Raw genomic sequence first — 26,094 nt, forward strand, 5'->3', positions numbered from 1 at the left:
AAATGTCAATTGTTTCATATCTAAAAATATAAAGGAAGCGATAAAGAAGTTCCTGATATTTTGAAAGTTTCCAAGCAACTTTTACTAATTCCAAGGCCAAAATCTACTTTCATTCGAAACCGCTTGGATAATAAGAACAACTAAATCATCGCTGGCACTCCCTCAAATATAACACTGTCACCCTGAAAGTAGCCAATATCTTAGATTTATTCTCACGACAATCGATGATATGATGCAATAGTGTGATAAATGTGGGAATACGTTGAATATGCCAATACATTTCATTCTGACTTTAAATTATATCCTTAGTAACAATAAAAGAATAAATACATGACGAAAAGGGTAATTATTATATATATATGCTTCAGCAGGTGATGCCCCTTGCGCGCCAAAGAGCAAGTCAAGTTGGCAATGAACATTTTTATCTGTGTGTGACGCCCCCGACCAAGATCCGTCAGCATTGAGATGATAAACATGAAGGCGGGCGATAAGGGAGATCGCGCGGAGGATGCCAGTCGATCGCCAGAAGACGGAAGACGCGGAGTACATCTGGAGTGGAACACATCTGGTGAGTATGGGCACGCCATGTGAACGAATTTATCACAACGATTTTCTTTCAGAGGACCCATCCCTCCCGATCAACCTGTCACGTTTTGTCCCTTTTCGCTAATTGCTTGCTCTCGACAGCTTTATTCGAAGCAAAAACAATTACGCTAACATCTTCAACGTATACCCACCTTAAGAGCAATTACGTGTTCGTAAGAGTATCCGGTTAAACTTTTTGGAAATACATAATCTCCATGGGATGAGAAAGACAGCAATAAAATTACACACAATTTTACAGATGACCGACCAGGTTGCGGTACTTGGGTTATTATCAATGATATAAAGAAACCAGGCCGGTGTATGTAAAAATTATGTGAAAGTTTACAATTGTCTAGCGTTCTCATCCGATGGAGATATGCATATATTTCAATTGGGTTACTCTTATATTTAAAAAATTCAATTTGAGAAAATACTGAGGTAAAATTTTCATGTTAAAAACTCAGGAAAATATCTACTGGGGTTTTCTTTACTTATATAGATAGATTGAATGGTTGTGGGTCTTTTTAGAGGTGTCCATTGACTAAATATTTTCTTAATCCATTGATACAATCCCATTTTCCCTTCCGGCCACTAGAAAACAGCAGAGAATAGTATCTCGGTTACGGCATGAATTGTAATTTGTCTTAGAAGGCTTAGTTTCGGCCCAACTTAACTTTGGTGATGTTACGGAAACGTATGTATCGTTGTGGCTAGATCATATTCCCTTACCGCACCTACTGTGAAATTTTTCAGGATGATACCGTGTGTTTAAAACAATATCTCACGAATAAAGGCCGGTGGAGCGGGAGTGATGCATTATCTTAACTTATGTAATTTCACAATAAACAGAGGGGTATTACGTTGTGGGCATGGCCAATATTCATGTGCATCACTTAATATTAATTTCCCTATCGACTTTTTTTAAAATATCACTGGATGTTGTAATTTTCGAATTCCTCAGCGAGGACGTAGTTTTGAGGAAGAACGGTTGGGAAGTGTTAGATAATGTTTGAAAAATCTTCTTGGGATACCGCGCGGGTAAGATTATGTAAGAGCGCCGACGTTTCGGGTACCGACTCGCTACCCATTCTCACGGCTACCCAGTAACCGTGAGAATGGGTAGCGAGTCGGTACCCGAAACGTCGGCGCTCTTACATAATCTTACCTGCGCGGTATCCCGAGAAGATTTTTCAAATATTGTTCGCCGGGAAAGTGTTAAATCATGTTAGATAATGGTGAGGTAATTAGTAGTATTGTCTTCCGTGGAAATTCAGAACTCGTAAGCAGTGTTGAAAAATAAATAATTTTAAATGTTTCAAAACTCACATTGGTAAAAATATAACTTGGGCACCTGACCGTGCTTATTTCAGAGTGATTAACCCAACAACAGCGTGATTAATTTCACAATGTAACATAAGTCAAAATACGCTTTCTGAATAAGTAGGGAAATAAAATGAGTTAAACTGATATTACCTTGTAAAATACCGACAGTAATGACTATGCATTTTCAACCTGAATAGTGCATTTTGCTTAAAGGCATGATATTGTAATTTTGGTGTAACAGATTATGCGGGAAGGTATATTCCATTACATACATGTTTTTAATTACATTCATATCTACGTTTAATTACATTCTCATGAATGCACTCATGAATTCGCACCTACATCATAATGGTTTTTAGTTTGAAATATTTTAGGAAGTGTATACTGGGATATTTTTATTGCTTTCGCTCGCAAATAGAATCATTTTATCCCATAATAATGGATATGACATTAACAAAATCTTCTTAAAATTCCATTTTCAGAAGGATCAAAAAAAATTAAGAGCGTGCTATATTTATCTCATTTATCGCCTCTGATTCCGATACTTAAAGTCACACTCAAGTGGGAAATAAATTTCATTGTATAACTTCAATCTTAACACGCAGATGGCAAACAACGCGATTTGCATGTCAAGTAGAGGTGTGAGATTTTCAAATCACAATCTGTCTTCGGGTACTAATAGCAGTAATTTATGTAACTGAATGTCATAGAAGCTTCTATATAAAATTATCCCTCCATTAGACTGAGTCGATTAGAAAAATACCGCAGAAAAACGTCCTAAAGAACTGTGATTGCGTGAAATTCCGACAAAAAAGAAAATTTGAGGATTAAACAGTAAAAATACAGACTTTTAAGTATGAAAATTGAATTAAAATCATGATAATAAAGATAAACTACTTTTACATAAGAAACAATCTTTAAACAATTAAAAAAAGTACATATACTGTTTATTTTTAGCTAGTGAGATTTATGTGCATGCTCAAATTCATTGGCAGTAGTAGGTTTTCACAAAGTAAAAAGTATAATACGATTCGATACTTTCAAAAATCCATGTATATGAGTGATTTTTCACACGTAGCGTCCGAGTTCCAGGATAATACCTGGAATTCCAGGATATATTTCAATTTTATCTTTTAAACATGCCAGAGTACAAATTACCTATATTAAATCATATCTGCGGAAATTTTTAGGTAAAAAGGTAAAAATTCGTTAGTTCTCACCCTCAGCGTCCAATTTCCAGAATAATTCCTGGAATTCAAGGATATTTTGGATTTCATGCTATTCCAGTTCTATCTTTTAAATTTCACAGGGAACAAAATGCCGATATTAAGTTAGACCTGAGGAAGGTTCGAGGTGAAAAGGTAACTTGCAACTGATTTGATGATAATTCGGACATGTGGTAAATCCAGTATTATTCCCCAAATCGATTGAGTTAATAATAGTTAAATTTTGATAAATTTTAACTGAGAAAGATTCAAAGTAATAAATATGTCCTATAAGTAGGGTGAATTCAAGTTCAAGGGATATTTCAGATTTTACGTTACTCTAGAGAGATAAATATACCATTTTAGCATTAGCAGAGGAATATTGAAGCTGAACATAAATTTCAAGGTATGTGAGTGCATGCATAGACAAAAAATCAGGGTTCCACACTAGGTTCCAGTGATTCCAGAGTATGTCAGTTGACCCTCCTTAAAGTACTAAAAAAATTAATTGGACAGCGCCAAGTGTACTATTTTCAAATTTTAATCACTTACTAATCCACATTATAGAATTATAAAATAAACTAGCTACTGGCATAAGCAAGTCATACTTACTTTTCACAACACTTTTCACATTTTTCGACCTATTAACATTGTATTACTAATATCATATCTATGAATGTACCATAAATCCAATTTTTTATTCAGGTTGAGGTTCGTTTCCTCAAACTTTGATGGTTGTAGGATAAAAAACAAAGTATGTACGTTAAATTTCAGTCACGAATGAGTTATTCACAGAAATGGTTTTAATATAAAATTACCATGCTCAAGTTTTATTCCTACTTAACATCGCTTTACATCGATCTTGCCCCTCAAGTCCCCCCAAATATATATATTATATATACACACCACTGGTATAGCTGCAACATACTCGTCAGTGAATATAATTATGTCCTTGGATCATACTTCCTTCTTCCTTAATGATCAAAAGACTATATGCTGTAAAGAAATTTATTTCCTATTGGCTAACTGAAGGGAGCAAGGTTGGAAGACGGTGATTTCTCGCAAGCGCACTCAAGTAAACAAAAATAAACCAAAGAGGTTGCATTGCGCAGGCGACCAAAGTTCAGTTAATAGCCTTGAGCCAAATCCGGCGAACATCTTCATCCCGGATTTATCGTCGTTTGTTCATGCATACTCATAGACTGTTTGGCTGTAGTTCTCAGTATTGGTAACTACTTCACGCATTCTCTGCAGCCTCATATTGGTTTACATTTACAATTTTATCATTGAATACTATAGACACAGTAAAATTCCATGCTCAGTGATCGCATTTTTTTATTTGTATAGATTTCCTTTTATATCCATAAATTCAGATGCGAAATAATGGAAGTGTTTCATAATAAACTCGAAAACACATTAAATTACTGTTTTCCGCACGAAAAATTTGATTTGGCGTTAGTTTCAAATATTGAGCCCCTCTATGTTATTTGATGTGCACAGTACTTCTGCATATAATACAGCAGTTTTATTTCACTGAAAGCTAAACCGCCTTGAATGAAAACTGAAAAAAAAATACTTCATCAAAGCTACTTCACTCGCGGGTGTATGGGCTTGTTGGCTATCAAACTATCCATCCATCTGTAGGTTCGAAGATTTTCGCGGCGTTGGTTTGATGAACTTTCCATTCTATTCGGGTTTCTTCACCGCGTTTGTTGTATTTTGAAGACAACAGTTTCGCCGAAATTACACTCGGCGTCTTCAGGTCGAAGGTAAAATTTTGGAAAAATTTTTCGCCTTTTATAGGCATAAAATTTTCCGCCTTATATAGGCGGCGGCGGCTGCTGATCCGCTGCTGCTCTCTCATTGGCCGGTTGTCCATCTCTCATTGTTGGTGGTCGGAGAATCCTCTTCCATGCAGTATGCAAGCTGTAGCCTTGATCTCGGTTGAAATTTGCGGGCGTTTTCGCTATCTCAATAGCCTCTCTGATCAAGCGAGGGAAGTATTTATTCTCTTTAGCTATTATCCTGGCGTCTTCAAAGAGGATGTTATGCCCAGGTGCACTCCAAGCATGCTCAGATATGGCTGAGAGTTGGTGCTGCTTGTTTTTCGTAGCCCTCCGATGTTCCTGCAATCGGACTTTCAATGATCTGCAGGTCTCGCCAATATAATATTTGCCACATGAACAAGGCACCCGATATATACCCTCATAAAGGTCCACTGGGAGTTTGTCCTTCGCTCCGGGTAGCATGTCAGATATCTTTTCCACGCAATTGAAACGTGTAATTACGTTTTGTTTCCTGAGCATTCTGGCAATCTTTTCTGATGTGCCCGCCACAAATGGAATTGTGGCGTATGCTTCCGGCTCAGGCCGGCTCTCTTCCTCAGAGGTCCTTTTTGGGGCTGCGTCTTTGTTCTCCTGCTCCACAAATCTCCTATTCAACATGCTACTGCTGTAGCCATTCCTTACCAGCACTTCAATGAGATGCTTCTTCTCCGCAGATAGCGACTCGGTGTCTGAGATGGCATAGGCACGATGTATTAATGTTGCCACCAAGGAGATTTTTTGCACTGGGTGGTGGTGCGAAGAAGCGTTCAGATAGCGGTCAGCATGCGTCTTCTTTCTGTGAACGGCATGTCCTAGGAGCCCATTTCTTTTCCTTTTTACCAAAACATCCAGGAAGGGAATTTGACCATCATGTTCCATTTCCATTGTGAATTTGATGGCGTGGTGCTGCGAGTTGAGATGCTGTAGGAATTTCTGCAATTCTTCGGCGCCATGGGGCCAAATGATGAACGTGTCGTCAACGTATCTCAGCCAGAGCGATGGTTTCTTTTCGTACGACGCGATGGCCTTTTCTTCGAAATCCTCCATGAAAAGGTTCGCTACAACTGGAGATAGTGGAGACCCCATAGCTGCCCCCTCTGTTTGTTCGTAAAATTCCCCATTCCATAAGAAATAAGAGTTTCTTAGACAATATTCCACTAATTTGGGAAAGTCATTAGGGATGCCTTCAGAGATGAGTCGTCGGATGATATCCACTGATTCTTGGATAGGCACGTTTGTAAACAGAGACACCACATCAAAGCTGGCTATGATGTCTTCATTTGTGACGGAGACCGTATTAAGAATATCAATAAAATGGGATGAGTTCTTCACATGCGATGAAGTCCGTCCAACGTATTCCTGGAGTGATTGGGCTAGATATTTGATGTGGTGTCTCTGTTTACAAACGTGCCTATCCAAGAATCAGTGGATATCATCCGACGACTCATCTCTGAAGGCATCCCTAATGACTTTCCCAAATTAGTGGAATATTGTCTAAGAAACTCTTATTTCTTATGGAATGGGGAATTTTACGAACAAACAGAGGGGGCAGCTATGGGGTCTCCACTATCTCCAGTTGTAGCGAACCTTTTCATGGAGGATTTCGAAGAAAAGGCCATCGCGTCGTACGAAAAGAAACCATCGCTCTGGCTGAGATACGTTGACGACACGTTCATCATTTGGCCCCATGGCGCCGAAGAATTGCAGAAATTCCTACAGCATCTCAACTCGCAGCACCACGCCATCAAATTCACAATGGAAATGGAACATGATGGTCAAATTCCCTTCCTGGATGTTTTGGTAAAAAGGAAAAGAAATGGGCTCCTAGGACATGCCGTTCACAGAAAGAAGACGCATACTGACCGCTATCTGAACGCTTCTTCGCACCACCACCCAGTGCAAAAAATCTCCTTGGTGGCAACATTAATACATCGTGCCTATGCCATCTCAGACACCGAGTCGCTATCTGCGGAGAAGAAGCATCTCATTGAAGTGCTGGTAAGGAATGGCTACAGCAGTAGCATGTTGAATAGGAGATTTGTGGAGCAGGAGAACAAAGACGCAGCCCCAAAAAGGACCTCTGAGGAAGAGAGCCGGCCTGAGCCGGAAGCATACGCCACAATTCCATTTGTGGCGGGCACATCAGAAAAGATTGCCAGAATGCTCAGGAAACAAAACGTAATTACACGTTTCAATTGCGTGGAAAAGATATCTGACATGCTACCCGGAGCGAAGGACAAACTCCCAGTGGACCTTTATGAGGGTATATATCGGGTGCCTTGTTCATGTGGCAAATATTATATTGGCGAGACCTGCAGATCATTGAAAGTCCGATTGCAGGAACATCGGAGGGCTACGAAAAACAAGCAGCACCAACTCTCAGCCATATCTGAGCATGCTTGGAGTGCACCTGGGCATAACATCCTCTTTGAAGACGCCAGGATAATAGCTAAAGAGAATAAATACTTCCCTCGCTTGATCAGAGAGGCTATTGAGATAGCGAAAACGCCCGCAAATTTCAACCGAGATCAAGGCTACAGCTTGCATACTGCATGGAAGAGGATTCTCCGACCACCAACAATGAGAGATGGACAACCGGCCAATGAGAGAGCAGCAGCGGATCAGCAGCCGCCGCCGCCTATATAAGGCGGAAAATTTTATGCCTATAAAAGGCGAAAAATTTTTCCAAAATTTTACCTTCGACCTGAAGACGCCGAGTGTAATTTCGGCGAAACTGTTGTCTTCAAAATACAACAAACGCGGTGAAGAAACCCGAATAGAATGGAAAGTTCATTATCCATCCATCTACTTATGAACCTGCTGTTACGCTGGTACCTCCATTTACAGGGTCTATAAAATGCCAAATCAGTTTTTTTTCGCCCCAGCTCAATTCATTACAAGCACAGAGCACACAAGAAAGTTCAATTTATAAAAGTATATTTTCCTTTATCTTCAGCGCTAAGTATGAGCAATGCCTCATAATAACAGCAGAAGTTTACCTTTACCATAGAATACACCGAAATATTTAAATGCGCTTTGACCAAGTATGGAATATATTTGCTCCTATAGAGGGTAACCAATTAATTTCTAATAATCCTCCGTTTGTTGCACCATTCCGGAACTATGAATGAGGAGAATCACTTAGAAACTGACACTATCTATCTATCACGAAGTTTTATTATCATCTGTACTCCTTTGAAAATGTTATGGGTAATTATGTTCAGTGGCGCTGCGAGGGGGGTTTTGGGGGATAAGCCCCCCCCCCCAGAGCTTAGAGAAATTTTTAAGTTTAATCCATTGTACTTAATTTTATTGACATTACTAATAGAATAGTGTAAGTATTAATAAAATATCCCTCAGAAAGCCGTAAAACTCGCCATTTTCAACCATTTATCTTAAAATTTCGCAATTTATTAATATCGCACCTACCGCTTATCCTAGTGGGTACACCATACCCCCACACATCCAGGTATTAGTTACACCTAAACCTCCCCCCAGCCTTAATTCCTAGCTGCGCCCTTGATCATGATGGCCTGCAATGACGTTTTTCGACGAGATAATTTTACCAACTGTTTCTTTCCCTGAAAGACGCTGTCACAATGGACGAAAGCAGCTACCTGGGCTCCATGGCGTGGGTTGTAGCGGTGTCTGTCGCCGTGCTTGTCATCGTGCCCGTCATGGTCATCCTCGTGGTCGTCCTCAAGCCCCTCATGTACATCCACTTGACTCCAAAAGGACGGCGGGCCAAGAGACTTATAGACTCCATACCGGGACCGCCGCACAAGCCCTTCCTCGGCAATGCCCATGACGTCTGGGTCTCCAGAGAAAGTGAGTACCCACCTCCACCACGCAGTTATGCCCACGATATAGAGTGCCTAACTCATTTGATCACCATTTTTTTATTGGCAATTTTGATGAAGTTTGGAAAATATTACGTTCCGTATATTTTAGTTTCCCAATTCGCCGCCCTCTTCTCCCAGCTATTTGTGGCGAATAATAATCGATGCCCTTAACCCTATCGTAGACCATTTGATGACGTCACGCACTCGTACGAATCGGGTCAAAGCCAATCCTCGACCTTATGCACCAGTCTGATTGGTCCATTGGTCATTGTTGATTTCACTCCTGTGAACTATTCTCTTCCCTCAATGATATGTTCACCCTGAATGAATGTATTAACCGGAACTCTAATGACGTCAATAACTCATGAAAAGCGAGTGGTAACTTTGGCTTTTTTCTTTTTTAAACTAATAAATGAGCACATCATCTTTCGTCGTAACTTATCTCCATCATTCATCTACCGAATTCTTCAAATGAATATAGCGATTTCGATTTTACGTGAACGACCCCGTTAATATAGGCAATAATAAGTTCACTCACTCAGTAATTTATTACGCTGGTTTTTTAAGATATTTGAGGGAAAAGCTCACCCCATACTAAACTAAAGGCCATGAAGATTTCACACATTGCATGCTACGATACGCAAAGTGAATTTTAACGTCCAATACGTTCAGATATTTCATTATTACACATGGTCATTCAAAATTTACGTTGGTTTAAGTAGGTGCGTGTAGACAGTGGCGCAGCGAGGGGGGGTTTTGGGGGTTAACCCCCTCCCCCAGAGCTCTGAGAAATATTTAAGTTTAATCAATTTTACTTAATTGGATTGATATTACTGATAGAATAGTGAAAGTATTAATAAAATATCCCTCATAAAGCCGTAAAACTCACCATTTTGACCCGTTTATCTTAAAATTCCGCAACTTATTAATCTCGCACCTACCGATTATCCTGGTGGGTATTCCATACCCTCACACACCCCGGTATTAGTTGCACCTTAACCCCCCCAGACTTAATTCCTGGCTGCGCCCTTGCGTGTAGATATCACCCCAGGCAAAAACATAGGCATAAAAATTTGACCCAATATGTTTTGATACACAAAAGTGAAGAGGCAGTCCCGTTTGTTCAGGTAAGTCACTGCGTCGCTCTATTCTATGACAATAGTTTACAGATGTATTTCTGATTAATTATTGGTGTATCAATGACTGTAGTATACGCTACCTATATAGACGCGGTAAAATACGCGAAAGTATGGAGTATCTTCTTGGTAACACCGTTGAAGAGTCCGCCAGCTGTGGCACAGAAAATGTTAGGGAATTGAGCCTATTAGTTCCGGAGTTATCTTACTACAAACTTATTATTACGTTCTACAACGTTAGCTTGGTTGTTTGATCGTCCACCCGCTATGCAGTCATTAACACTATTTATTTCACGAAATAAATATTCTTAACCACAACACATGCCCCTCGTATGGTAAAGATTGTGGATAGAGCAACCCGTGAAGGCTTTGTAAATAGGAATAAAACTTCATCGGCATTAGGAATTAAAATGGAGTTCTATAAGATTGATTCAAATTTCCTTGCAGTATATCAACTATGGGATATTCTTCATTGGCAAACATAAGTTGCAAACTGCACATAGATGAGGTGATTAAGCTCTTTAGTCCTACCTGCTCCAGGTAAGCTTAATCGCCAGACCACGGGGAAATATTATGATTAGAATTTTTTAAATATACCTACGTCGGAGGAAATGTCATTTTCCCTCGCATAGGAATATCTTGACATGGAATTATTTATTTTAGAAAAGATAAGGAAAAAGACATTTACATTCAGCTGCATGTCTCCTAGACACGGTGGGAAATTCAATTGATTTCACTTAAAAATATACCCATAGAACTTCAATATTAATTGGTAAAATATGGCTTTAAAATGTGAAAGGCGCAAAGTGGAGCTTCTGCTCCATAAAATAAATATACCAAATGGAAAAAAATAATATAAAACCCACACTTTTATAACGCTCTCATATTTTTTTCTAGGAATCCTGGACTTCCGGAATGAAAACTGCAGAAAGTATTATCCATTTTACAAGGTCTGGTACCTCGGCCAGTTTTCCGTGGATCCAGTTGGCCCAGAGTACGTTGAAGTAAGACATCTACTAACTGGTTCCTTTTGCTTTATTTCAGCATTCAGAGGTAGTTACGGTAATAAAAGATGATAGAAGACATTATTAACCCATTCTATTGTCAAGTTTTGATCGTATATCTGCCATTTTATCTTCATTTGTAATCAATTATATATGTATGCCTTGAGTTTCAAGCCCCTCATCGTTACCTTTCACAAGGGAGACGCAGAATTAAAGAATAATATTTTATCATGTGGACATCACGGCTATAAGGAGAGCATCCAAAAGAGGTACTAGAAGTGCTATTGGTGCTATGATTGAAAGATAAAGCGAATTTTAATAGTGATTGGAGCGAAGAAAGTTAAAATCACGATACAGTAATCTCATCGAATCATTCTTTGCATGTTCCTTGTATGGGGTACATAGAGAGACCTTAGGCATTGAAGGGTGTAAAGCAGATGAATTATCTAGTTATTAGAATATTAGCTCGTAGGAAAATCAAGTGCACAGCTGCGTCAAACCAACCTTCTGATTGATGACTGTTGATGATGGTGATAAAAAAAATTGTACACGGCTCATTCCATCTCAATTAAAACAAAGGTTTACCCATTTCCTCGGATTTTGATCATAATTTTGCATGGGTGCGTTGCATAATCACCACAAATTTTGAGGCTCAATTGAGGATACATTATTATTTGCGAGGGTAATATTGAAAGGTATGGTGCTATATCCCTTCACAAATCCGTTTTTGATGAAAATGTTCACACCCGCATGTCATCAAACTTAGTTACATCTATTGGAAATCTGTTTCTCAGAGCAGACACAGAATTTAAAAAATTCATTATATATTCGGGAAAAAAAACTTCAAGGACCATGATATCCAGCGATGTTTTTTTAGTACACCTGCGTCACAGTTAAATCATGTATGCACTGATAGTTTTCTCCAATACCTAGAGCATATAAGAAAAAAATGTGAATTTACTAGCGTAAGCGTATATGAAACTGTTGGTGCTTATATTTTTAAACCATAACACGGTTTTACTCAAAATATTATCACTGAAATTTATTCATTGAATACTTTTCCCGGATTTTTCATAATATAGGTTATTCATTAATTTATATGAAAATATTCATCGCTGAATTTACTATTTTCGATCTCTTATAATTACATTTCTACCTACTATAGCCTCAGCAACATTTTTGAAAATAAAATGAGGCAAATGAAAATCATGTAAGGTATAACAGATTAATTGGTTCAATATCTAAATTTATTGAAGAGATATCAATGGCAATTTCCCCCTCTCAGGCTATTCTCCGCAGTTCCAAGCATACAGAAAAGGGCTGGCTTTACGACCTCCTCCGTCCGTGGCTGGGAAACGGTCTGCTCACGAGCAAAGGTGAGATGTGTGGCGCTATTCTGCAAAAGCATAGCGACCGATAGATTATTATAATAACTCAGCCAATTATATCTAATTTTGACTTGTTCGTTTTTAAGTAGGAAAATTCTCTTATTAATTATGAATTGGCACTTATTACCCTTTAATCGGGAAAGCATCGCATTCGGAATTACCGATAATCTTTCCTGATTAAAATAAGGCATAGCATTGAAATAAATGCATACTATGCAAACTTTACTACGATGCGATTCACGTTAACTTCACGAATGGTCCGCCTCACAGCTATTTCTAAGGGTAGCTATAGCTAAATGCGATCGGTCTGAAGGAGTATTTATTTTCTGACTGGTTCATTTCACTGAACAGCTCGTTTTCACGGATCGGTTCTTTCCGACTCATCTCTACTTGAAGGCTCTGTAATATGTAGTACGCTTTCATTCAAACGGCTTGTGCCTTACAAACAACCCTTCTCACTAAGGCCTCTAAATGAAATTAGCGCATTAACATCAGAATGTAGGCTTAGATGTCAGCATATTCTGCGGAATGACTTGTGTTCATGATTTGACTCCTTCCTTTCATTTCCACAATAGGTGAGAAATGGTTCTCGCATCGGAAATTCCTGACGCCCGCTTTCCACTTCAAGATCCTGGAGGAGTTCGTGCCGATGTTCGTCGAAAGAAGCATGGAGCTGGCGGATAAGTTGTCCGAGTATGCATTGTCCGGAGAGGCGTTCGACATAGTTCCTGTAATATCACATTGCACGCTGGAAGTAATTTGCGGTGAGTAGCGACGCGACGTTGCCTGGTGATATCAATAAAAAAAAACTCGCTATCATGAAGAGCAAGCCTAATCCAGCGTCTTCCGGTTGGCCGTTCTTAACACTACTCCCTCAAAAAATAGATATTACATTAAGTTAATCTAAAATATTCTAGCTTAATCAAGTTGCTACTAATTTAAGGTAGGTCGTTGCGCCAAGAGTAGTCATGTCATTAGAGTTTATTTACAATTTTGTATCGATCAACAGATGCATTTAAACGGCTTGTTATCCAAGAAGAGGTGTTTAATTCCACAAGGAAAAAGATTTAGATTAAGAGTTTTTAGGAGTAAATTTGGGGTACAAAGAGTAGGCGATGAAGGGTTTAAAGCAGATGAATTCCTAGTTGCTAGAATGTTAGCTCGTAGGAAAATAAAGTGGACAGCTTCGTCAAACCAACATTCTGAATGATGACTGTTGACAAAAAAATAGTACACGGCTCATTCCATCTCAATTCAAACAAAGATTGACCCATTCCCTCGGATTTTGATCTCGGATTATAAGTAAATTTAGAGTAAGGATTAGTAGAGAGAGGGTAGATAACACACTCTTGGATAAACATCCCATCACATTTATCATGTGACGTGGGAAATTTACATATTAATGAGTCTGTGAGGAAATATCAAGCTCTTATTAAAATAAAATACAATACATTAAATATTTTTAGCTTAACTCACCACTGAAAGATCACTGAGCATCCACTGAATGATTTTTCTTGGTTCCCAAAAGCACAGCAATAGTTTACCTATTACATTCGCTGATCGTATGCAAGTCACGCGACTCAATACTACGCCACCATCGCTACGCTTGAAGTGTGTTGTGATCAAAGCAGAGATGTCTTCTAATCCTTTCTATATGAGAAAAAAAGAATTTATTTATTTTTCCCTCGGATCAATCAACATCATTAATGGAACAGATTGGTAATTGCAATGGTTGTTAGTTTTTTTTTTTGTTGTAAATTAGGATTTCTACCAAAGTGCGTAAGAAACTTAAGCCAATCTAATATATGCATCGCATAGCCTTACCTTTTATTAGACTAAGACCATTATAACCAGTAAGTTACTACTACCACGATTACCACTATTACGAGTTACTACCACGATTTGCACGTCAGTGAAATTATGCTCAGAAGGGAAATACCTTTACTTGCAATTATAACAGGAAGAATTGAGATCACTAATGCATTATCCGCAGAAATATCCGTGTTGGCAACAATAACATAATGACATTACGATAGAAACATTTGGCGTATCTCTGATCTATGTTCATTTTCAGTACATCTAATGATGATAAATGGAATCCTTTAATGTAAAAGGATTTGTGAGAGAGAAATTGAACACAATTCTTCAATAAATTTTGATTACATCGATTTTTATCGATTATCAAAGCATTTCAAAACTAAATTTGGCTCGCTCTATGGTTGATGTATTTTTTCGTGTTCAAAAAAGGCATAATGATCAATTTTTTTCTGACATTAACTTAAATCAGCCTTTTAAATAGCCGGATGTAATTTTGTAGATGCTCACCTACTTGCTACATGTTTCATTTATAACTTCCCAAACATTTCTTTACATGCCCCATTTGTGCCCTGATAATATACATCAAATTGGAAAGAGTACAAAATGTACAATAAAGGGTTACTTTTAATGTCTGAAAACTTGTTAATTCAAAATCTTTGGAATCAACGCCTTTCTACCTTAAAAACATTTTTTTAATTGTGGCACAATTTAATCTGGTGTAACTTTTTTGCAAGCTCGGGTAAATAATCTTTTTAAACCATTTCTTAATTTTTCTAGAGAGCGCAATGGGAATCAAACTTGACCCAGAGAGAAAAGACCAACGGGACTACATTGCAGCCATTTACAGGTGAGGAATACCGAGAAATGAAACCTTTAATTATAAATTTGGATTTGCTTTGTAGAAGATTTACAACCTTAATAGAAAAATTTCACAGGTACGATGCGTTTTGACGCTAAGGACATCAAGGAGATATCCGGGTTGTCAGAAATTACGTGAAAATGTATAAATTTTAAGTACATCTGATGTATTTTCATCTGAGGTATATTTTTTGGCGATAGCGGGAATCCTGGTCATATTAATATTCTCTTTTACGTCCTTTATAACCTGTTCCATGTAACTCATTCGGGGCTGTCCCTTGCCCTTCTTCCATTCCACCTATCCTTCTAAGATTGTTTCAATCAGGCTATCGTGCCTCATAGTGTGGCCAACTGAAGTCTTCTACTTGAGGTTTTTAGAAAACTTCTCTTTTCTCCCACTCTTCTTATCACTTCCTCGTTACTTATTCAATCGATTCGTTTTATCATATTCACACCATTCTTCGGTACCACCACATTTCGAATGCTTCCACTCTTGACTTTTCTGCCCATGTCAACGTCCAAGCCTGGCCCCCAGAGAGATACATACTCCATATGCAGCATCCGATGAAATTCTTCCTCAATTCTAGATCGTTTCCTTCACAAAATTTCAAGACGATAAACAAAGTTTCGAGACGACTGATTCGTCGTGAAAAAGGACAAAATACATCCACTGAAGCAGGGAGTGATGAAAATCAATGTAATCAAAATTTTTTGAGAACTTGTGGTCATTTACTCTCTCATAAATGCCTTAATATGAAAAGGATTCCAGCTATCACCATTTAGATATACTGAAAATGAACGTATATCAGAGATACGTCAAATGTTTCCATTGTAATGTCATTGCTGCCAACAGGGATATTTCTGCGTATAATGCAATAGCTTAAGTGCTCTCAATTCTTCCTGCTAGAAATACATACAAGTAAAGGTATTGCGCTTACTAGTACTACTAAGACAGATATTTCCCTTCATGTCATTTCTCTAAATCTTGGCAGCTCTTCTTTGCACGCGTTCTAACTCTGTTATTAAGCCTTTTTCATGAGGGTCCCAAACACTGGCAGCGTATTCCAAATGTGGTCTAACGAGGGAAAAGTAGCTAATTTCTCTCACTTTGTCGTCGCACTTTCCTAGTATTCTTTTAACAAAACCCATTTTACGATTAGCTTGACCGAGAAATAACCGGTCAAGCTAATCGTAAAATGGGTTTTGTTAAAAGAATACTAGAAAAGTGCGACGACAAAGTGAGAGAAATTAGCTACTTTTCCCTCGTTTGGAATACGCTGCCAGTGTTTGGGACCCTCATGAAAAAGGCTTAATAACAGAGTTAGAACGCGTGCAAAGAAGAGCTGCCAGGTATGTGAAAGGTCGTTACGATAGTCTTGTTAGTGTAACTGACCTCTTAGATAAACTCGGATGGGAATCTCTGTCGGACCGTAGATTGAAAAATAGACTAAACCTTATAGATAAATTCAAGAGCAGTGTCTTTTCTGACGAAGTTAACCATATCTTGCGGACGCCAACGTACTACGGAAGATCAGACCATATAAATAAAGTAAGAGAGATAGATTGCAGAACAGACAGATTCCGAATGTCATTTTTTCCTCGATCAATAAGAGATTATAACGGCAGCAATAGACCTCGTAAATAGATTGCATGACTTGTAGTGTAGCCTACTAACCTATGTAAAACTTAAAGCATGTTTCTGAATTTCTATTCTATATTCTATTTCTAACAGCATATAGTAGTATAGTTTGTTATTATACGGGACGTTTTTTGGACGGTGTGGTGTGCATGTGGGAATCCAAATGCATGCTGCATGCTGCTGATTGATCACCCCCTGCCAAACACCCTAGAGGTGGCTCGCAGGGTATGATGTAGATGTAGATGTAAATCTTCTTTCGTATAACATTCCCATTCTCCTCAGATTCGGGGAATTGGCCCACCATCGAGGCATCAGACCATGGTGCATGATTGACTGGGTCTTCGCACTCACCAAAGTGGGGAAGGAGCAGAAGCAAGTCCTGAGAACCCTCCATTCATTCTCAGAAAATGTAAGTTGATAAGGCACGTCGCCAGGTGAGGGCTCCGTGAACTACAATTCCACCACCCGAAAGTTTTTGCATTGAGGCAACTATCCGCGATACGTCTGCTAAGGAGATTACTAGCCCATGGTAATCTATTCTCTGACACCCCATTATTCGATATAATTACGTTTTATAATATTCCTTCCGATAACCAGTAACAATGAATTAAATTCTCAGCATTATGAAATCAAAATATATATATAACTGGTTTAATTAAATACATGGTGGGCATGGATTACCAAAAAATATTGGTATTGATAAATCGCATATAACCCAAGTTCCTCCAAGTATATTTCTGTCTACGTAACTATATCAGCATACAACTATTTAACGGTTTCACAAGTATTACTATACATAACTGAAAAAGCAAGTCTTACCGCAATTTAGATAGTGATAACTTAAATTTTTGTGTCATATGGAGACCTATATCAAACGCTTGGTGAAATAAAAGCTCCTCATTCAATTGCAGAAAATTGCCTCGGTCTCCATTGACAGATTTTCACTTCGAAATGGGCATATTGTATTTTTCTCGTCAAAGAATCTGAATCAAAAAAAAAAAGAAAATCATTGAAAAATCTTCTCTCCTTAGGTGATCAAGTCAAAGAAAATGGAATACATAAAGAGCAAGACTGCGAGGGTCGAGGAGTCAAATGGGCACCAACAAAAGCCAACAAGTAAGAATTTTTTCACTACAAATTGCTAGCTTAGCCTCTTTATGTTCAATTATTGAAAATTAAAATTGTATATCATTACAGATATCCACCATTACATCGCGAAAAAATTGAATAATGTGTCACAACAACTTTTCAGTGGCCTCAAAAATATTTACGAATTAGCTGTACTTGAAATAACCCAAAGGAATTTCTCATGGATAAAGAACCGCAATACACCGAGAACACTTGAATTCCACAAAAATTGACAAAAATTATAACTATGGTTTCACTTTCTAAATGCATTCAGGTAGTCTAGCTATGAATTAAGTTGACTACTGAGTTTTTGCAATAAGATTATTTTCTTCGACATATTTAACTTCAAAATGCACAAGCGATATTTAATAAAATCCGTGGCTCTAATAGCTCAAACAAACCCAGACAAGTACGTGAGTGCACAAAATGATGGAGGAGAAATGAAAACAATTTCATATTGCCATACAACACAATAGTGGCGGATCAACGGGGGGGTAAGGGGGTTATATCCCCCCTTGGGTATCCAATTTACACTAGATAGAATGGTAATTTTTTTCGGACCCCCACTACTGCTGGAAGATTACCCCCATCTAGCCCCCCTTCATCCTATCCTGGATCCGTTACCGTAACACAATATGATGTATACTAGATTGTGATTTTACTCCATCATACTATATTATAATAATGTCTTCAGTCTCACGCTGTTATCTTATCTAAAGCGAATTCTCAGAATTTTTCACGAAGGCCATGAATCAAAAAAATAATCTTAGCTATCCAGGACTCAGTCTGGAGTTTCCAGAATCTCAGACTGGAGTTTCCAGAATCTCAGACTGGAGTTTCCAGAATCTCAGAACGATTTGCGGACAAAGATGAGAACCTATAGTGATTAGCAAGATATGCTGAAATGGAAGTTATTATTTTTCATTCCACCAGGGGTTATTAGACGAGCATATAACTAAGAAACGAGTATTGTGAATATGACGGCATTAGAAAATAAAGAAATATTTTCATGTTTAGATTATAGGAACTTAACAATGTTGTCATTCATTATTATTATTGTAAGTATGGCGTGAGTCTAGAGGCCTCGCTCAGAATTCTATTGAATAAATTCATTTTTAGATTCGAATACGAATACCGCGGTTTTTACATTAGGGGCGAAGAAAATATACAATTTTATAGGAGATAGCATACACTGTCAAATGGGCTTCAATAGAGAACTTATGAGGAATGAAACGTTAATTTAAACGTGCAATCATGGAATAGCGATTCTCATGAAATGCAAATGAAGAGGATAAAAACTGTCGACTAAAATTTGACGACATAAGGATTCGTATCGGGTAGTCGGATTCAAAAAAAAATAAAAATAAATCTGACTACGAATTGGTCCAAATCTACCAAATTTTGATGTTTACTACATATTTGCAACTATCCATCTTTACTTCACCCTAAAGAGCAGTTCGCTTGAAAATAATAATTTTGAAATCTTCCTTCATATTAGCAAAAAAAGATGAGATGTAAAAGGCGACAAAAAAGGAGGAAATCAAGTATTTTTATCGATCCAAATTGAAAATGTCAATGTTAATTATGTATTATTCATGCTTCTACATGATTTTCTATTCCAGAGAGGAAACTAAGAGCCTTCCTGGAGTTGCTTATAGAGATGGCGGTTGAGGAGAGACTGCTCACCGATGAAGAAATCCGGGAAGAGGTTGACACGTTCATGTTCGAGGTGAGTGCAACGACCGGACTTAAAATCATCACCACAAGTTTTATGATAAGAGAAGATTAGATTTCGGTCAGCCAAAACAATTGATTATGCTGATTGATTAAATGTGAAGGAATTTAGCGCAAGACACACCTAAAAACGCACATCCGGAGCAAGCAGTCAAAATAAAAAATAAAAAAACTATGGCCTATAACAATGCCATTAGGTCTCTCAATATTGCAATTTTTATGAAAAATATCGTGTACCATTTAGTGCCATTTCAAATTTTGGAACTGTTTAATACTGAAATTTATTGTGAAAAAAAATACTCTCTGTTATTTATTTGGATTTTTCATACATATTTGGATTTTATATACAATACGATATTTTACAGTTGCTAACTATGAAGCGGAACGCACTTTAACTACGAACTTTAATTTAGTTACCTCTATTTATAGCGAATATTCTCAGAACATTATGCGAACTCATTGAGAATGGTAAAAATTTTATGCGACTTCTCAGGATGATTAATCACTACCAATGACTATAAAATAGATTGTGTGACCATGAGAATGGAGATGGATGGACCCAGAAAATTATGGCACGCTTAAAATAAAATCGACCAACACTTTGAATAAGTCTACGAAATGCAATTATTACTAACCAGTGGTGATTCCAAACCGCTCTGAATGTTTGTTGTTGAAACCATGAATTGGAAAATATATTTTTTTCTCGTGAACCAACTCAGTCAGATAAGGATGAGTGTACGAATTAGATACCGTTTGCTCTTTTCTGATAAGATTATGAGCAGATCAGATAACATTATGTCATACATTCCAGCTGTTTACACTTTTATCTAATACCTATCGATAGGATTGAATGATAAACGGATCATGGGCTGTCAATCTACAGATTGGTAATACCTACGTCGTCTGCCAAATTGATCTCATATAATGACACAAGAATCCTGAAGATTAAAGATGTTCAAGTTCTATTTTCACCAGCAATAATAACTCAGGTTCAGCAGCAATTTCAGCGTGAAATGTCTGCAGGGCACTTAATATTTTAATTCAACATACGATATTTCACGGAGGGTAATTACTCTACGCCCATGCATTACATTTATTATCATGGATTCTTTCCAATCGAGATAACTGTTTCTAACGCATACAATATCTTAATTTAAATCCTAGAGTGTTCCTATTTCTTTTTTATACTTAGCAAAACTCGATTTCCTTTATTTTTCTCGCTTCTTTCCAATTAGTTTATTTTTATTTCGAAAATAAATACGATCATGACCCACCAATACCTAATCACTATTACCTCACATCATCTTCAAGGCTATATTAATATCTTTGAACTTATTTTCATGTTCGAACGGAATTAAAACTTACCTTATTTGGTAAAATTTGTCAGAGCCTCCCTTTTTTGGGAATTACAGCCCACTGTGGGATATTATTAGAAATCCTATTTATTTATATATTCTATCCTAATCCTATATATTTAGATGTCCATGAGTTTTCGGACACTAGTTTAAATAACATAAACTTGTGTAACCCTTCTCCCATAATTGTATGCTAATTACAATACCTTGTCAACAGACGATCAAATAACTCACTATTCACCTATGGGTGCCTTACACTCGGTTCTTGATCGCAGAAAAATATTGCATGACTAAAAGAATATCCCTTCTCCGTTTCAGGGCCACGACACCACTTCAATGGCAATCTGCTACACAATTTTCATGCTGGCCAACCATCCAGAAATACAGGTAAGTACTTTCAGACGATCTTTTAGATAAGGAGGAACTAAAATCGTTCCTGTGCGAGAGTTAACTAAATACGTACGTACCGCCTTGACGAACTTAATAAAAATAATAAGTTCAATTTCTTCTCGTTGTTACGTGAAATATATCACACAAAAACAATATGGATATTGGTAACCCCAAAGAATTCCAAAAGAAAAAACATGTTAACTTACTCTAATGTAGGAATAAATCTTGCATTTTGCGAGTCCAATTTTGGTCTCAGACGCTGAAGCCGGAAATCACTCCAGTTTTCATTAAGTCCGAGTTAGCGACGACAGCGATCCGCAATAATTTCCCCGGTGTATATACCGGCCACATGTCCAGCTGTCGGTGTAAAAGTTTCCACCTCTTCAGCGGAATGGTCTGTGCGGTAGCACTCACGATGGGGACAATTCGCACAAACAAGTGTAATGGATCAGTGTAAATGGAGGAGAAGAGCTACCATTGAGCGCTTGCGATGCGCACCAAGTCTAGGAAGAACCAAACATAACTAACAAATGACATCGGGAAGCGTCCGAATGGACAATAAACAATTGAATCATTCAATTTACATTTTATTCTTTGATATTTAGGTTTCTGTAACATGTTGTTAGTTTTAAGTTTTTTATCATTATCATTTGTGTTTTTTCATTTTGTCAATGTTTTTTTTCATTTTTTCTTTAGCCATGTAACTTTCTCTTTTTTGTTTTAATTTCCTTTTTCATAGTTTATATTGTCAGAAGTGGCTGATGAACAACTGCCCAGTAAATAACAAATAATTTTGTAAACAAACAAGTTTGTAAACACTGGAACATAATTTTTCTTTTAAACCAAAGGCAGTAGAAAGAAATTTGGTATTACGGAAGTAATATTTCTTCAGGAAATCTTCAGGTATTTAATTGTTTATGATGAACTGGGTAATCTCATTAATAATTCGGGAATGGAATAGCCTTCCATTGATGCACGAAAATGTTTTTTTTTCAGGAGCAAGTGCGGCAGGAGGTGGAATCGTGTTTCGATTCCGGCAGGGCGTCCAACGTGGATGCCCTCGGAGAGCTGCACCTCATGGAGAGGGTCATCAAAGAGACGCTGCGAATCTACCCGAGCGTCCCTTACATCGCAAGAGTACTCACCGAGGACTTCCAAATGGGTGAGAGCTTCATCTCCTCCTTTATCAGCGTCACATTGGAAGAACTGACACTGGGTGGTCGTGAATAAGGAGGCCACTCAATTATCCGGTTAAAATTGTACGACCATTCCAGACTTTACAGACAATTTTCGCAATTTTTCAGAATTTTTATGAAGCGCGTTCGATGAAATATTCATCTTCGCTGACGATAAAAATGTAATTGACTGATAAGAGTTGCTGTTAATTTTCCACGAGCACTTAAGTTTCAATTCACAACCAGTTTTAACACATTTTATGTTTCCGTGAAGTAAAATTTGAGTATTGGGGAAATATTCCCAGTGACTTTCAATTTAACTTAACTAATTGATGTTATAATTTCAGCAGATTAACCTCGGGAAAACTCTAAAAAGTGATGAATTGCAGAAAAATATTGGTTTTAAGTCCATTTTAGTAAAATGAATGTTATCAGCATTCATTTTGCAGATGATTAAAATATGATAAAGTAAAGTTAATGAATAACCTTAAAAAATATTATTGAAATGACAAAATTAATGTATGTAGGCTATATGCACACGCATTTGGTGGAAGGTTCATCTTTATAGACAATAAGATAATAATACATTACGTTTAATTATTACCATCTAAACAAAATAAGAATGCGCTTCTCACTTTGAATGCAGGTGAGTATATGGTTCCCGCGGGTGCGACGATCAACCTGGCTATCAGCGGCATCCACATGAACCCATCTGTTTTCCCGGATCCGAAGACCTTCGATCCAGACCGCTTCCTTCCCGAAGCAGTGAAGACGAGGCACCCTTACGCCTACATCCCCTTCTCGGCCGGGCCAAGGAACTGCATAGGCAAGTCTGACCACTTGGTGAAAGATAAATTGATTCAACTCGCTGCGCCACTGCGGTAGCTAACTAGCTAAAGCCCTCGACCGGAAATCTGTGGTCAAAGTTCCGGTCGAAGCGAATGATTTTTGACGCGAATGAATTTCAGTAAAATAAAATTTATTTCACACTGTAAATTTTATTCACAAATTGTTCTGTAGCCGGGCAGGATTTGGCGGGCGACAACAGAAGCATGCCAAAACAAAACAACTAAACTCACTCGTTCTCAGCGAAATCACCAAATAGTATTCTAACCTCGACGTATCCGGTTTGGATGAGTCATGGTTACCGTGAAAATATAAAAACATGAATTGGTTTACTCTCCCATTTTCATCTCACTCACGGATGCAAATAAAAAAAAAGATTCTAACGGAGTACAGATGATGATCAAAGAACATGCTCAGAAAATATTGTTTACTTCGGTAAATGATGATTTTCATAAAGTTTGTTGGGATTTCTGAAAATTTGCTCCTATTCGCAGAAAGACATATTGAGCATAAAACAGGTGTTTGGAGACAAGGAAACAAAAACCCTTCAAAAGGTCAGTATTTAATCCTAATGATACGTTTGCGCACGCATCGGTCAAATTTTCACCAATAAATTGAATCGCGGTCTCAACAGAGCAGTTTTTCGCAAGACAAAATTATTATTTGAATGTAAAACATATTAGCTGCTCAATGATCAGGGCTCAGCTTCTAGGCCGATTCTTCGGTATTATTTTGATTATAAGTATAAATAAATAAAGTTGCGGTTTCTAATTAGCTTAGTGCACTGAGAGGGAAGTTCTAGCATGTAACCTGCTAAATAATCCCACCGACCTGATTGTGTGACGAGGAAAAAATTCTAAAGTCCTGTTTGCTGCACGGTTATTTTCCCTAAAATATAAATTTCAAAAGCATATCTATATTTTCCTTACTTATTTCCTTACTATCGAATATAAGTTTACAAAAAGAAATATAGGGGACCAGTTTCCTGCACTATTAGTTGAAAATCGACCGTCCATTTCGGCGTCTGCGTCCACGGGACCACCACGGGTCCATGAGAAGGGATTGATTATTACTGGAGTGAAATATCAATACAATTTGACTAGGGAAACATGCCCTGGAAATTTGCATTTAATATAAGACACATAAAAGCACTGTGGATAGAAAAAAGTTTGATAGGTTTTTGGGCAGCTATTTCGTGATCCAGCCACAGTGCGCAGGTCCAAAAAAACTTGATTCATTACGCAGCATACACTCGTAAGACTTATTTATCATCACGATCCGCGAAAGCTTCCATCAAGAAACAGATGAGGGTAGAGTGCGTAGCTCAATATTATATTTTTTTTCTTTTCAGGTCAACGATTCGCCATGCTGGAAATGAAAACCGTCCTCTCAACGCTAGTGAAGAATTATAATATCCACGCAGTGGACAAGCCGGAAGATGTCGAACTGATGCACGATATTGTGCTGAGGCCAACTAAGGGACTGCGGATCAGGTTGGAAGCAAGACGGAAGAGCTACCCCTGACGTCACCAAAAGTGGCTTGAATAAAAGTGAAGAACAATGAGATTGATATTAATTCCCTGCATCCTTTCCGCGGAAGGATTCCTCTGAGCTGATACAAAACATAGGCCTAGTACAGGCAATATTGCATAAAAATAATATTTATAAAAATAGGAATGTCTTCCAATTTGCTAGAAAAATTTCTCATTGAGCATAAAATTCGTGCTACATTGGAAGGTAGAAAACTACAAACAAATGATACTGAATCGATTAAGCAAAACTTAAGTAAATTGCAATCCAAGGACCTGTTAGTTTTTTTTCCTTGTTGTTCGATAGTTTTTTTCAATAAAAATATTTTTATACGGTTAAAAACTTTCGCGGTCCATATTGTACAGCGATGCTCTTGCGGGCAACCCGTGTCACAGTGTGCTCGTCACCTTGAGTCCGAGGGAAGATGAAGTATCAGATCGGTATGGTGGCTAAAGTATTGGCTCCGTAACCCGTGGGGCCGGCTTCCAGGGTGACAGTGATTTTTAAGAGGCTGCCCAATTTCTACTTCAATGCTTTGTTGAGGTCACTTTAAGTACATCATTCCGTCCGCCGGATGGGACGTTAAAGCCGAGGTCCCCTTGGCGTCTTCCGTTTAGAACAGGCTAATGCCGACGCTGGGTTTCTCTCCAACCTTCCTTCCCTCAAGGGGGAAGTGACCCAAGCTCTCGGTCGTAACCTCTAATTGGCATTCCAAATTGATTCGCCAGACGTCGGAACTGTGACACGGCTAATCCAAAATATCATCGTCACACCACTTTTAAAAGAATGTAAAACCATTATTTTTAAATAATGCCATGTATATAATGGGAAATAAATTATTACCACGATTATTTCTCTAAATAGATGTTTTCCAAGTTCGCGCTCGCGCACCTGTTCATACATTGCTTTTAATAATTAATAAGATGACCAAGACTTATGAAAACTCGTCAAAATCATAAATCATAAATTCATAATCGAATAACCTGAGGTACTCCTTGCTCTAATTATTGCTCTGGCTATTTTCAGTCGAAATAAATGATAAGTAGCCATGATTCTATGAAATAATTCACACAAATAAAAAATTTGACTGAAAATTAATTTTAAGTGATTTTTTTTATCACCAGTTATTTGATGGAAATTAAAAGTAAATGAGGAGTAGCCACGATCCAACGAAATATATACAAATAGAAAATGTGTATGAAGAAGAACTGTAAGCGATTTTTTATCACCAGTATTTTAATGGAAATTGCAAGTGCTTCGATGAACTTTTCCACGCTGAAAAAAGTCATACCAGCCCAAAGGGATTGTTTTA

The 26,094-nt window shown here is 37.8% G+C and overlaps 1 protein-coding gene across 1 annotated transcript; it reads left to right on the forward strand.

The window, feature by feature from the left end:
* The first annotated feature begins 491 nt into the window (after positions 1–491).
* Positions 492–25,643, forward strand: LOC124154612 (cytochrome P450 4C1-like). The gene is made up of 13 exons (XM_046528452.1): positions 492–568; positions 8,528–8,767; positions 10,815–10,921; positions 12,207–12,297; positions 12,885–13,073; positions 14,905–14,974; positions 16,907–17,033; positions 17,656–17,740; positions 19,375–19,481; positions 21,160–21,228; positions 22,228–22,393; positions 23,053–23,232; positions 24,604–25,643. Exons 2-13 carry the CDS (start codon positions 8,539–8,541, stop codon positions 24,774–24,776), a joined length of 1,593 nt encoding a protein of 530 aa, XP_046384408.1. The 5' UTR covers positions 492–568; positions 8,528–8,538; the 3' UTR covers positions 24,777–25,643.
* The last annotated feature ends 451 nt before the right edge of the window (positions 25,644–26,094 follow it).

Source organism: Ischnura elegans, chromosome 2 (assembly GCF_921293095.1).
Source record: "Ischnura elegans chromosome 2, ioIscEleg1.1, whole genome shotgun sequence".
NCBI lineage: Eukaryota > Metazoa > Arthropoda > Insecta > Odonata > Coenagrionidae > Ischnura > Ischnura elegans.